We start from the raw sequence: 14,427 nt of genomic DNA, 5'->3' as shown, positions 1-14,427 counted from the left end.
TTAAGTTTAATATGATATATAGGTGACGGTTAGCGTAACACAAATAGCTGGAAAGGGGAAGCAGCTGGTCTGACTCTGTCCATCCCATTTCGTTTTTTCTACAGATAATCACACAAGATATAAAATGATAATTAGTGGGGTTTATAGGTGCTGGTTGATGGATTTTATTTACCATTTGGAAAGAGCCAGTCACTCATCATCTCCTGGCTGCTTCATATATAACGGACAAATATACGAGTGGTGTCATCTTCTCATCTAACTCTCGGCAACAAAGGAATTATTAAGCCTACGCTGAACTATCTCCTTTCATTAAACATAATTTTGTTTGATGACCACAAGAATATGCAATTGTTCCCTAACCCTAACCCATCAACATCACTGCATGGACAGCAAAGACGCGGTGACTATTGAAATACAAATATTTAACAACACAACTCACTCAGAGGGCAGCATTTGCTTGTGGACGTGCAGCAGTTCAGGTTCTGTACAGCAGTGGGATATAAAACTGTTGTATTTTTGAGATGGTTTGTCACGGTGGGAATTGATTTGTCCTCTCAGAGGATAACTGCAACAACAGGTGATGTAGAAACAGTAACCCTGTCACAATTTGCAGAACACTTTGTCAACAATTTTTTATAGGCAGTATTTTCTTGCTGGAAGCAGTTCCATGAAAACTGCTGACACTGAGGTCTACTGATTATCTTCATGAATAGATAACGCTGGAAGAACTGAGAAAATATATTTGCAATTTCTGGTGGACTGACCCTTAAAAACCTTTCTTTTCTTTTCTGCTGTATCTAGTTCATAACATGCTTTGTATGCTGTCTGACTAACAGCTGTACCACGGGCTCTGTCTGGTCGTAATCTCGCTCTTTATCTCTCGTTAATCCTCTCTTTATTCTCAAAGTAAGATCACTCGTAGCCATCTCGAGGCTGCAACAGCAATTCTGTCCCTGTGATTCCTTCTCTTTTTCTCTTACACTTTCTTCTCTCCTCATTTCATGTTTCTCTCCTCTTCTGAAATAGCCCCTCTCTTGTTCTGGCTCTTTTGCTGCACCTTTTCCATCCTCCAACACTTGCTCTTATTCTGCTTTCCTGTCATTTCCCAGGGTCTCCGTTCAGAGATGAGATCACGCTGGCCATCCTCCAGCTGCAGGAGAATAACAGGCTGGAGATACTGAAGAGGAGGTGGTGGGAGGGAGGCCAATGCCCCAAAGAGGAGGACCACCGTGCCAAGGGTCAGTCGACCGCAGCTGTCTGTCTCCTCTCCCGCTTTCTCTCTAATGTCCCCAGTAATCGTCTCCGCACTCTCTGCTACAGTCCAGCTAATGGCTAATGCCTAACCTAATGTCCTTGTGAAGGGTGCTTAGCACAATCTACTTTCCCAAATGTCTTCTGTTTGTCTCAGGTGGTGTGTAATGGGAATTTTATTAGAGTGAGTGTGTCTGCCCACGAAAGTGTGTTAAATGTGCATGTGTGTGTGTGTGTGTGTAAATGACAAAGACAATGATAATGCCTCAGCGTTTATGCCGCTGCTGTCAGTTGAAAATCTCTTCTGAAAATGTTTTCGGTACGCTCTGGAGAAAACAGACTTCACGCTGTACTTTTCAGCTTCATTGAGCTTCATCTGTACTGTGTATCTCAAGTGTTCCTCGTAATTCTGGTATTCACTCAGCCACTTCATCATGGGCCATTTGAACTTTTAATTCAATTGAAAGAGCACTTCTGCAATTTATTAAAGCACTTACATAAAGTTAGGATACTTGCGAGAGACAGATTTTTACAAAGAAACTGGATCGTCACACAGGCTGAGAAATCCATTTTTTTTAAAGAATACTACACTCAGACCCTCTCTGAGTGGTAAGACCCATCTCTATTAAACTCCCTACAGTGTGTTACACAGGCTTTCGATGAAAATTGTGGTCTCCTAGCCCAATCTGAGATTTGAAAGTGAGGTCACTACAGACTAAAATCAGTAGTTTTACATTTTGAGAAATAGGAATTTTTGCTTTTTTTGCAGAGAGATAAATGAGAACATTGATACTAATCAGCAGCTGCTTGGTTTAGACTGGAAACAGGAAAGAAACTCCTCTGGTCCTCTTAAGTGGACACAGAAACTTATCATGTCATATCTTGCTTGTTTAATCTAGACAAAAATGTAAGTGTAATGCCAAATTTAGGGCCATTTTTGATGAGTGCTGCTCAACGAAAATGATGAATTTTGACAGAAAATAATTGTTGCTCGTCAATTTCCTTGTGTGTCAGCCACCAGGGTAATTTTGTAATGGTTAATGGACCTGCACTTGTATCATCGATCATTGAGAGCAATTTGGGGTTCAGTATCTTGCCCAAGGATACTTTGACATGTTGACTGGAGGAGCTTGGGCCCCCACTGCAAACATGCAAATACCCAAACAGAAGAATAGAAAAAGTATAAAAAGTAGGAAAGTACTAGATAAAAGTAAAAAATTACAGTTAAAGGATGGCACACATGAAAACACCAACTTCAAGTACAGAGCATCAAGTTCAAGTGAAAATAGGAGTTGAGCAATTATTTCTATTATGCAGTTAGTGATTATTGTGCAAATGGAATGAATAATGCAAATATAATAAATAGTTCACGTGAGTGATGTAAAAAGAAGGATTTGCCCTGAAGTGTTGATGGTATCAAACTTCTCATCTAACTCAAAAAACACTGTTTCCCAAAATGTTGATCTCCTCTAGATTCACTTAAGAGATAACACTGTTTTAACAGGCTGTGTAGTATTCTCAATGAATAGTACATTTAAAAGTAAAGCACTAGTATTAAAAACTTACATTTAAAACTGTGTTAGTGTTGGTTGGTGTCCGCATTTGTGTATTAATGAGCGTCCTCTCCGTCCCGCTCGCAGGTCTGGGCATGGAGAACATTGGGGGCATTTTCGTGGTGTTGATCTGTGGCCTCATCATTGCCGTGTTTGTGGCCATTATGGAGTTTGTGTGGTCAACACGCCGCTCTGCAGAGACCGATGAGGTATGCCCCCATACCTGCCCTCGCCGACCCCACAGACACACCCCAGTAGGTTCCCATGGCATCCCGCCAACCCTTTTGATTATGTTGTTCTGTGTGTGTGTGTGTGTGTGTGTGTGAGAGTGGGTAGATTTCTTTCAGCGTTTGCCTCCATTTGAATGTGTTTGTTTGTGTGCGCTCTAACGTTTGGGGTTCAATGTGTTATGTGCATGCGAGATAAGAGGAATGTTCAAGTATGCGGCACTGAACTGCTGTAGTGTCCAAAATGTAAATAACAAATAGATAGTTTCACTTTGCATGCCCTGCCTTTTTTTTGTTTGTTTTTGAAGTCATTGTGCCCTTTTAGTGTTTGGTGTTTAACAGTATGGCAGCAAGTGTTTGTGAGCTAAACTTGATGGTACGGATAAGCAATATTGAGAAATGCCAATATTTGCTTGCATAAAGAAGTAGTGTGATCTTTTTCCCTGGCATTAAATGTCATGATGTATCTTCTTTTACATGCCTCACATGTACGCTGGTATTCTTCGTTTCCATTCTTGGATTACTTCTCACCCATTTCACTGTGTGTCTCCCTCTATGTCTCTCTCAAACACACACACCTCCTGTCATCAGTGTCTGTTCTCCGATAACGAGTATTTCTGTTTATGTGAGCACATGACTTTTTTTTAAGTTATGATTTCAACGAGAATGTTTGTCTGTAGTGGACATGTTGATGCATTTTGTTCGTCATGTGTGCAAATTACAGTGGTCATGCTGTTGGAATGACGACAAAGATTTGTGGGTGTTTTACTGTGTGTGTGAGGGTGTGTGTGAGTGTGCCTCCGTGTACGTGCACCTGAGTTTGCAGGCCTGCCTGTCCGTTCATAGTGCATAGTGCCATAATGAAGTGCCCATAAACTAAACAACATTTTGGTGTTTTGTGTGTTTGGATTGTAATAACTCTCTCTGCTCCTTGGATATTCTCCCATCTCTATCCGTCTCCACATCCTTCCCCATCACCTCCTTGTTTCCTTTTTCAAACCATCCTTCCATTTGTTGATCTCTGTGCCCTCGCTTCTCCTGCGACTTTTTCTTTTACCTTGCCTTACTGTGTCTGTTCTTTCTGCCTTGTTCTCGTCTTGTTTTGTTTTTCTTCTTGCTTTCACCTCTCTTGATTTTCCTCCGCTCTCCTATTTATGTACTACCTTACCACTGTCTTGTTCTGCTGCCCGCCTACTTCCTGTCTGTGGCGCCCCTCCTACCTTTGCCTCCTTCCCTTCCGTCTGTCCCTCTTTCCTCCCTCCTTCCTTCTTTCCTCTAGGTGTCTGTCTGTCAGGAGATGATCACAGAGTTCCGAAACGCCGTCTCCTGTAAGAAGAGCTCCCGTATGCGCCGCCGTCGGCCCCTCAGCAGCTCTGCAGCCCTGCGTCATCCCACACGCATAGCCCTGGGGGCCCCTCGGCCCCTGCGCCTGGTCCGGGAGATGCGCCTCAGTAACGGCAAGCTCTACAGTGGAGCCGGCCCACTGACAGGTGGAGCTGGAGGAGGTGGAGGAGCAGGAGGGGTGGGGCCGCCCGATCTGGGCCCCGGGCCTCAGCGGATCCTAGATGATCCGCTGGGGGCCAACACCACCCCTCCTCCACCAGCCCCTACCCCTGTGATGCTGCCCGCCCGCAGCTGCACCCATGTGCGGATCTGCCAGGAGTGCCGGAGGATCCAGAGCCTGAGGTCAGGCAGCAGTATAGGATCAACCACAACGAGAATACCACCTTCATCAGCACCCCTGCCCAGGCTACCCCCGCCCCCGCCCCCGTCCTCATCCAACACAGACAGTGAGGGCGGAGGGGGGCCCAGCCCAAGGCGGCTACACCACAGCTCCCCTCCTCACACCTCCCGACCCATTCCACCTCCACAGAGCAGCAACACGACAGACCTGCTGGGTGACCAGGACTGAGAGCAGAAGCAGTGGGCGGGGCGAGAGGGCGCCGGTGTTGTAGACTGAGGAACATTTGTGCTGCTGAGAGAAACACTGCTCGTTTCCAGAGGTGAAATTCATCGAAAAGAGGGAGCAATGGAGAAAAGGAACTCTGCAACATCAGCCAACAGGAAATGAGACAACCTTTAAAAAGGAGGATAAAGAGGGAAAGCCGTGACTCTTTCATCAGTTGAGCTTACAGATACAGAACTGGCTACAAGCACGCTGTGAGATGACTCCGAAGAGTTCAGTTTTGGACAAATCTGAGCGGAAATGCACATGACCAGATGATGGTTTCATTGGCCCCCTGTTTCTCTCCGTACTCCCCCTCTTACTTCACCTTTAGATTTGAGGGTGCTGGTTTTCTTCCGCAGACACTTCCCTGGAAGCTAACTACCCCTCTAGTAAAACGAAGCCTTGTTGGAGGACATACTGTATCCGTATGTGATTTAAAACAGCAACTAAAAGACTTCCAGAGAATTATTTCCTGTTGTTTTTTTTCTTTTGTTGTCTTTCTTGTTTTGTTACCATTGTTCTAAGTGGGAAGTTAAATACAGACTATGTGTGACAATATGGTGGATTATAACATACTAAGAAACTCGACTGCGGCTAATTGTGTTCAAGAGTTTTGTGTCCCTCCCTGTGCCCCATAGCTGCTTTTCGGATGGTATCAGGGAAGATGGATGAAACGGCTTCAAGATAATGCAAATGGTAGCAGAGGACTGCCTTTCTTTACACTCTGTGTGTGAGTGAGTGTGTGTGTGTGTGTGTGTTGTGTGTAAAAATATGTGCTCCCTGTAAGTCTTTCTGTAACGACTCAAAGTGAGGGGAACCATGTACCCAGCAACAGCACCCGTCTACAAATGTAAGATAATCAGACAGCCTCAGAAAAGAGGAGAAAGAGCAAGAGGCTTTGAAATGTGAAATTAATGTCCCTCGTTATCCTGGGTAACACTTGCCAAGTCTTTACTTCTTTTTCACCTCTGTTCACACAGCGTAGAAAAAAGATAGCGAGACCGGGGCGAGGCAGAGCCAGAGAGGCGAGATAGAGAAGAAGAGAGAGAGAGAGAGAGAGGAGATAGAAAGAGGCTGAGAGTGAAAAGGACACTACTGAATTTGAATTAGAAATCCCTAACTGAACTACTTCCATTATTAGATCTGTCCTGATCTGTTAATTCTGGGCATCTTTTAAGGGGCTTGTTAATGCGCCAGCAGGCTGTAGCTACAGCTTCTTCCCTTCTCTCTGTTTAACTGACAGACTTGGCCGTCCGCAATGGAGGCTCCTGCCAGAGTGATAGACTCAACACAGCCTTGTCAATACTGTCTCAAGCTTTTGATCGCCTAATTACTCCCCTCGGTGGCGGGGGACTCATTCGGGAGGGGGTTGAACACAGGGAAACATGCTGATAAATAGATTTAGAAGAAATACATGTTTTTCCACTCCGGCTGGGAAGGGAACCTGGTCTCTTTTAATTATGCAGTTAATGTTACAGCCCTGCTGTGTTGTTTAACTCCAACTAAAACTAAACACTGCAGTTTATTAGCCACGGTGCTTAGAGGGAATACGCTGGTGGATTTGCATGTTTTAGTCCTTTAACTTCTAATTGTGCACACTTTATATTATTCCTCACGATTAATCCAAGCAAAACAGAAGTTTTTAAACCGATTTCCAATCTCCCAAGCTTTCACAGCAAGTTATCGTGGTGGAATGATAAGGAACATTAGAGAATAAGGATGGTTGTATTTTTCTTATCACGAACAAATCCAGTGAAAAAACCGAAACTAACAATCTAAGCAGCCAAAGCCTCATGTAGCTTATTCCTCTGTGCTATCGACCTCCATTGTTTGAAAACACATTATTGAGTCACACTGTTGCACTGGTGTGAGTAATGTTTGCTAAAAACAATAAAAAAGAGAAAAATAAATTATATATTTGTGCCCATTTTTTAGGTCTTCAGTGGGACAAAAGGGGCTGAGAGCCACAAAGAGGCCACTGAGAAACAAACCAGCACTTTGATTGAATTTGGTCTTTTCATGCGAGTTATTGACAAGAGATACAATATCTACAACATTGGCAGCCTTACCCTTTAAGTCTGCTTTATTTAAAGTAAAAAAAAAAATACACAAAATGGTGAGACCAGCAGGCTGCAGATTATCTTGTTTATTCAAAAGGAAATAAGTGCCTGCTTCCATTGATGTTTAAGATCACAAGTAAAACAGATTTGTGAAAGTCGACATTTCTGGTGTTACAAATCTTTAAAGCTACCGCTGAAGCTAATACTGTCTTTTTACTTAATATGTGCACACACCTGTCGACAAAATGTAGATTAACCTGACTCACTCTTATAACCATAGCCCCTACCTCTGCACAGGACCACATACTGTATGTATGTATAGATATATATATATATACAGTATGCAATGCTTTAATAAGACAATTAATTCAATAATCTGTTAGAAATTTGGTTTAAAAATTCTCCTGAAAAGGTTTTAAAAAGAATTAAATTTAAGCGTGTGGAGATGTGATTGGTTACTCCATAATGATTTTTTTTAGTTCACTCTTGACGTACCTGTAATCACTTTTAATGTGCCGCCCCAGCGTTCTCTGCGGTGCAACACCTCTGTGAACGAGTTCCCTCTGAAGCAAATGTCCTGATTTTTGCACAATAGCCTATCATCCCATGGATAATGTATTTTTATTCATATGAAATCATTATCAAGTGCTGTATTAGCATTTTCTGCACTGCAGGTCATTGACTCATCAGTGTCCCAGTGTTCATTGAATCAGTTATCTAATCGCTTCCCAAAATATTCACTGTGGAGTGATTCACTACTTACTGAACTAGGAGGCGGTTTGATACACACCCTTAGTTACAGTTGACATACTTTGTTCTAAAAAAGTCTTTCTGGGTGATCAGTGAAATTCTGACATCTTAAATTTGAGGGTTTGCTGATGCAACGTTTTCAATGCATGATTTCCCATAATCCTGTTCAGTTTTTTGCTTATAGTTTGTCTTTTGGTGTTAGATTACCTGACAGCAGATTTTATGAATGTAGTGCTTTTCAGTCGCTGATTTTCAATTCTTAAAGTCAGCGTTCACTGCCTCCTGAACGAATCTATGAGATCCCCCCCACCACACACACACACACACACACACACACACACACTTTTTTGCCCCCTTGTTCGGAATGATAAGATAATCCCTCACCGGCTTCCCACCCATCCATATTCAGCAGTGATGCAAAGTGTGTGACACAACATGCAAACCCACCAGTTCAGCCCCTCACAAATCCCCCGAAATATAAAATACTGGCATTGTTGTCTTGGCAAACATTGCACCGCTGTATAAAAGTGTGCATTTTGCAGTGAAACAGATTTTTGTCGACGGTGTTGTGCTCCAGATAATGACTGATAACATTGTGTGCACACATTACGCTGTTTCTCTGAATGATTGCTGTCAGCAGAAGCTGGAATGGATTTGATGTGTCTCTTTCTCTCTGTTTACTTCTGCCTTTGTGTTCAGAGTGCTGACAAAGCAACGGGAGCCAACCTCTTTTCACAAGAAGTCACAGCACGCACGCACCCACAACATCTTCATTTCCAATTCTCTCGTTGTCCAAAGGTTGTAAACCCACTGGTTGTTTTTGCCGTTTTCAAATATGTCTCTCCTCTGTGTCTTCTTTGTTTTTTTTGTTTTTTTTTCTGTGTATGACTTTACAAAACTTGATATGCGACAGCACCGCATAGCCAGTCAGCGACTATCAACAGCTTCAAACCATCAGCTGAAAGCATTTATGAGCTGCAAAGCATTATTGTGGAGAGTTAGGCGGAGGGTGCAAAATACTGCTCGTATGAATTTTAAAGGGAAGGGAGGGTCACAAAACAGATCCAGTGGGGTGTCTGAACAGTCGCTCCACAAAACAAACCTTTTTGTTTACTTTTATGTTCTTTTCTTTGGTATTTTTTCATATTTCTATACTAGTGCTAAATGGATTATTAAAACCGATGATGAATATTATGATTAAATTGTTGTTATTATTCCTATTGAAGAGCAAAAGGTTCTATAGTGTGATATTGGGTGAAGGGCGGGGGATGGGCGGTGTTGGGACGAAGGTGCAATGATGGTCTACAGAGAGATCGCCCTGTTGTTCAAACCTATAGACACACAAACTTCTTTTGGAATAAAAATATTCAAACAGTCTCACAGTGACACCTATCTTTTTCTTTGTTTGCTGGATTTTTCCTTCTCATGTCTGATTTTAGGACACTGGCATAAAGCCAGGGCTGGAAGAAGTACTCAGATATTTTACTCCATAACAATTCCTACATTCAAACTTCTAAATAAGTAAAAGTACCATCAGCAGAGTGCGCTTAAAGGAATACTTCACTCTGTAAATGACAATTTGTATATTAATTACTCACCCTGGGTTAAGTCGTATTCATGAGGAAAACTTTTTAAAAGTTTTTCTTTCAAGCTCTGTTGAACGAAGTAAAGTTAAATAAGTTAAAGTCATAGGGCTCTACATTTAACAGCATTAAAACTATATCAAAACATCTGTTTAAACACTCACACTTTACGACCAGTTTCCCGTCTAAAAGGATTCTGTTTGGGATGTACTCGGCATACGACTGGATAAATAAGACATGGATTTTACTGAAGGAGTTTAAAAGACACATTTTTATATTGTTTTGCTAAGACATCAATTCAAGAATTTTCTCAGATTTTGGATTCTTTGGATTTATTTCCCATGGAGGCATGTGAGAAAAACTTTTTTCTTCACCAATTCAACGCAACACAGGGTGAGTTACTCATATACAAACGGTCACTTGGGTGGTGAATTATTCCTTTAAAGTACCAAAAGTAAAAGCACTCATTCTGCAGGAAAATGGCACCTATTCAGTCATTCATTTTCTGTAAATCTGTTTATCGCCGGGAGGGCCGGAGCCTGTCCTAGCTGTCATTGAGTGAGAGCCGAGGTGCACACTAAACAAAAATCCACACTATCACAGGGCTGATGTACAGACAACCATTCGTGCTCACATTCATATCTACAGGCAATTACAGAGTCTCCGGTAAACCTAACCTGCAGCCGGCCAGCGGATTTTAATATGGACACTTCTGCTATGAAGCACCTGTACTGACCACTGCACCACCGTGCCGCCTACAAATGACTCCCACTCCCTTTATAGAGCGTTAGCATTATGGTTTTTTTAATCTATTTCTTATCATGACAGAACTTTTCAGTACAAAAAATAAGAAACTATGAATTTAGTTAAGGTCGGTGAGATAGTAGAACTTCATTCAGCAACAACCACAAACAAGTTCTGGTTTAAAGCAAATGTAGAGACAATTAGCAGTTTCTGTCTTTCCACTTGCCAGCTTGGTTTGATAAACAAGCAACAGGGCGGAATATCTCAAAAGCATTATGCTGATTGTAAACAAATCTTAAGCACGGCTTTCAACAGAAAACAGATGTAACTACACAACAGATTAAGAAAATAATAAGCCCTCATGTTAGTATTTTTACACACTGAAAACAAACTTTGTTCTCACGCGTCCCGACAGCACAGATGGGAACTGTAATCCAACTTCTTAAGCTCTGAATTTCATATATTATAATTGAAACAGCGCAGCAAATTAAAAGAAAACAAAAAACAAAGTATGAGCCCATGAGAATATTTTAACACAGTAAAATGTTATTCTCAATTATTCTGACAGCGCAGAGAGTCTAACTGTTATGAGGACTGTCTTCCTGTTTGCTTTGCCCCCCTGTCATTCTCTACCTGTCCACCAGATGTCCTCACACCTTCCCACTGGTCCCAGTCCCCTGCCTTTCACTCACCTGCTCACCTGTTTCCACTTTCCCTAATCAGCCCTGCAGTGCACACACCATCCCCTTTTCCCAGTCAGGTGCCAGTTCACCAGTGTTTCTGTGGGCTTTATGTCGTTGCCCTCCTGTCTTTGTCCTCTGCAGGAGTCTTTCCCTGAAAGCTTCATTGACACCTTTTTTCCTGCTCCATAACAGTTACTGTGGATTATCATATTCTTCTGTTCGGACTTTCTGCCCATGGCCGTAACCTTTACGATTCTTCACTTTTGTCAATGCATCATTGAGCTGTCTCTGTCTGCTGCACTCGACCCCATGACTAAAACATGACTGGAACAACCTACTGGCGGAGATCAGGTAGGCCAGCTCTGCTTCTTTGTTAACCCTTTGAAATCTGAGCAAATTGGATTCATTTATTCTTCAGCTTAACAACAAATAGCCCAAAGGTAGCAAGAAATTACTTACAAGTAACAGGAAATTAGCCTGAAAATTGGAATAAAACAAACAAAATAAGGAAATGGCCTGAAAAATAGTGCAAAAATTTAAAAAAATGAAAATATTTATAATTATAATTATCACAAGTTGAAAAAAACTCTAGATATTTTCTAATTAAAAAATAATTTTTGAATTCAATTATTGTTTTTAATAAGCAATTGTCCCTCCAGGCATCACATTCCTGAATGTACTCATAAGGTAGTTTTACGTACATTTATTCAAGTACTGTACTGGAGTCCAAGCTTGCCATACTTATTCTTTACCTGAGTGCCTTTATTTAAACTTACTTTATATTTAATTACATTTTAAAAGGAAAAATTGTATGTCTTATTTTACCTCCCGACTATGTTCTCTACTTCAACCAGCTAAAAAATTAGAAGAACATTCATATTCACCTTAATTTATATATATAATGCATTGATACAACACTGTGAAAGAGGCAAAGCCTTTCCTTAAGTGCTTTTCCAGTGCTGCTTTAACGATATTTTGCTGCCAATATTTTACTGTACTTTCACTGCAGTATTAAAACCCTTTTTTGTTGGGATCATGATGTGAATGAACCACAAGAGTAGTAGGATATTCTGCTGCTAGTTGTCTTTGTGCACACATTCAGGTCAACAGGAAAATTAAACTTAAGTGAGTTTTCTCAGTTTTCCCGACTTTTCACAATTCACTTCTGCTGGTTTGTTCCTCCCTGTCGGCCTCCGTAAGCTTCAGTGCCACAGTGACCTCATGTGGTCAAACCATAATGATTTACAAAGAAACACTCCTGTGTTGTTGTATAAAACATAATGGATAATACTAGACATACATGTGTAAAATAGAACAATAGTAATAATAATAAAACTAATAATATACTTTATTTATAGAGTGCTTTTCATACAAGGAAAAATAAACAAAAAACAAGATTAGACAATCAAAAGACAGGCGGTAATGAACAAGATATAGAAGTCAAAGTAAAAAGTACAGAACAGTAAATCTAAGAAAACAATTATAAATAATAAATATAATAATAATAACAAGAATTTCATTCATTAAAAGCCAGACTAAATAAACAGGCTTTCAGTTGTTTAAAAATGTTCACAGAGGCCGCCTCTCTTACAGATATTCCATCACTTAACAAAATCTGGGCAGCCGATTTTCTTGTGTGTATGATTGTTTGTACTAAAAAACCCAGCAGCAGAAGATGTGAGAGCTCGTGAAGGACGATAGAGGGACAGAGAGTCTGAAATGTAGGCCGGTCCCAAAACATTAAGAGCTATAAAAAGTTGAAGAATACAGTGAATTCAAGGTAAATTTACACACATGATAGTTCTCTTATTGCTTATTTTGAGAATGCACACAGACAGTCAGTGGCATGTCAAAGAAAAACTCTTTTACAAACATTTTCAGCTATCATGTCTTCATCGGGGTGGCGTTTCCTTAACTCTAAATTATAGGAGGAAGTTCATTTCCTGAAGCTTTGGTAGAATGTCTTCTGTGAAAATGCAGGTGAAACTAGAGAGCAGGACACAAAAAAGATTGAGATCTGTGCACAACAAGCCCAGGGTTCATGCAAAAGGAAGAGTGGGTAAAAGTTTTTCACATCTTGGATGAAACTTAAAATGTTAATCAACATCAACAATATGCTTTGGCTATGGTTTGGTTTTTCTAGGATCCCAATATTTACAAATCATCCATATAAAGTTATCGCCACCAAAGAGACTTCAGGTCTTTAGTAATAAATTTAAACCAAACCTCGGCTCCTGTTCAGCTGATAACAATATGATAGTAATATTTTACTGCAACTACTATTTTAATGAAACCAATTTAATAGGCACCAAATAATCTGTTTTCACTAAATATTCAAATCAGCTGCACTGTACACACATGTTCACTCTAATATAATTGTATATAAGATCATTTTAAATATGTATGCAACAATTTTTTTATTCTAGGATCACAGTTTTTACATACCATTTTTATGAAGCTTTCATCATCAAAGAGACTTTAGGAAATCTCTAAAAACTGTCTAGGAGAAGGTGATTCATGTTAGTTTGTTAGTATTAAATAAAAACCTTCGACATACCTGGTGCAAACATACACAAAACAATCACAAAGAGTAGCAAAACAAGTACAAAGGGATGCAAAATAACCGCAGCTGTGAAGCAAGACTACACAACGAGCAAAACAACCACAAGGGATGTAAAAGGACCAAAGAGAGACTTACAATGACTGCAAAATGATCATCAAAATGCAAAACGATCAAAGACACGCAAAACAATTACAAAAAAAGGCATAATGCAAAGATGCAAGACACAAATAACCAAAGAGATGCAAAAAAGAGTGCAAAGAAACATGATCACAGTATGCACAAAATGACCACAAAGAGATCTAAAGCGCTTCAAAGTTGGCAAAATTGTAAAAGACATACAAAACATATACAACAATACAAAAGAATCATAAGGAAAAGAACCACAGAAATGCAAACAACCAAAAAGAGATGCAAAACCATCCGAAATACGCAAAACAATCACAAAGATATGCAAAACGACCACAAGGCACAAAATTACAAAGAAAGGCAAAGCAACAGGAGACACAAAAAGACCAGAGACACAAAACTACAAAATTATGCAAACAACCACGAAGATGTAAAATGAGCATGAAGAGATGAAGAGACACAAAATAACTTAAAGATGCAAAACGACCAAAGAGACACAAAACTACGCAAAACAACCACAGAGAGACACGTGTTTACAAAGACATAAAACAAACATGATACAAGATGACCACAAAGACACTAAATTACCAGAGTGTCGCAAAACAGGGACACAAAACAACTTCAAAGAAAAGCTAAATTTACTACAAATAAACACTAAATTACTACAAACTTCAACATTTTTGAGCAACTAGAAACCTTTTTAATTCAAGAAACTTGAATTAAATTCTTAATAATGTGGCTCATGAATGTCTCGTACAGTGACAGGTCTGCATTTTTTCTGTCCATGTCTGAGTAACACGATGACTGCTGTAGAAAGACTTTCATAATTCATGCCTTTCAAACAGCACCAGTCTTATCACCCTGATCTACTTCCTGTCGTGACAGAACTCTCCTGTAAATGGAGTAAAAGGAAACAAAAATGAGATACCACATGTTTGA

General features: G+C 40.4%; 1 protein-coding gene across 1 annotated transcript in view; it reads left to right on the top strand.

The window, feature by feature from the left end:
• The window catches only part of grik5 (glutamate receptor, ionotropic, kainate 5), a 54,715-nt gene extending 49,067 nt beyond the window's left edge, over window positions 1–5,648 (top strand). Inside the window, exons 17-19 of the mRNA XM_042489506.1 lie at window positions 1,110–1,238; window positions 2,892–3,013; window positions 4,311–5,648. Of these exons, the coding sequence (XP_042345440.1) occupies window positions 1,110–1,238; window positions 2,892–3,013; window positions 4,311–4,943 (884 nt within the window). The 3' untranslated portion in view covers window positions 4,944–5,648. The remainder of the gene's footprint in view (window positions 1–1,109; window positions 1,239–2,891; window positions 3,014–4,310) is intronic.
• Window positions 5,649–14,427: the final 8,779 nt, after the last annotated feature.

Source organism: Plectropomus leopardus, chromosome 7 (assembly GCF_008729295.1).
Source record: "Plectropomus leopardus isolate mb chromosome 7, YSFRI_Pleo_2.0, whole genome shotgun sequence".
Taxonomy (NCBI): Eukaryota; Metazoa; Chordata; class Actinopteri; order Perciformes; family Serranidae; genus Plectropomus; species Plectropomus leopardus.
This window is presented reverse-complemented; position numbering and strand designations above follow the sequence as displayed.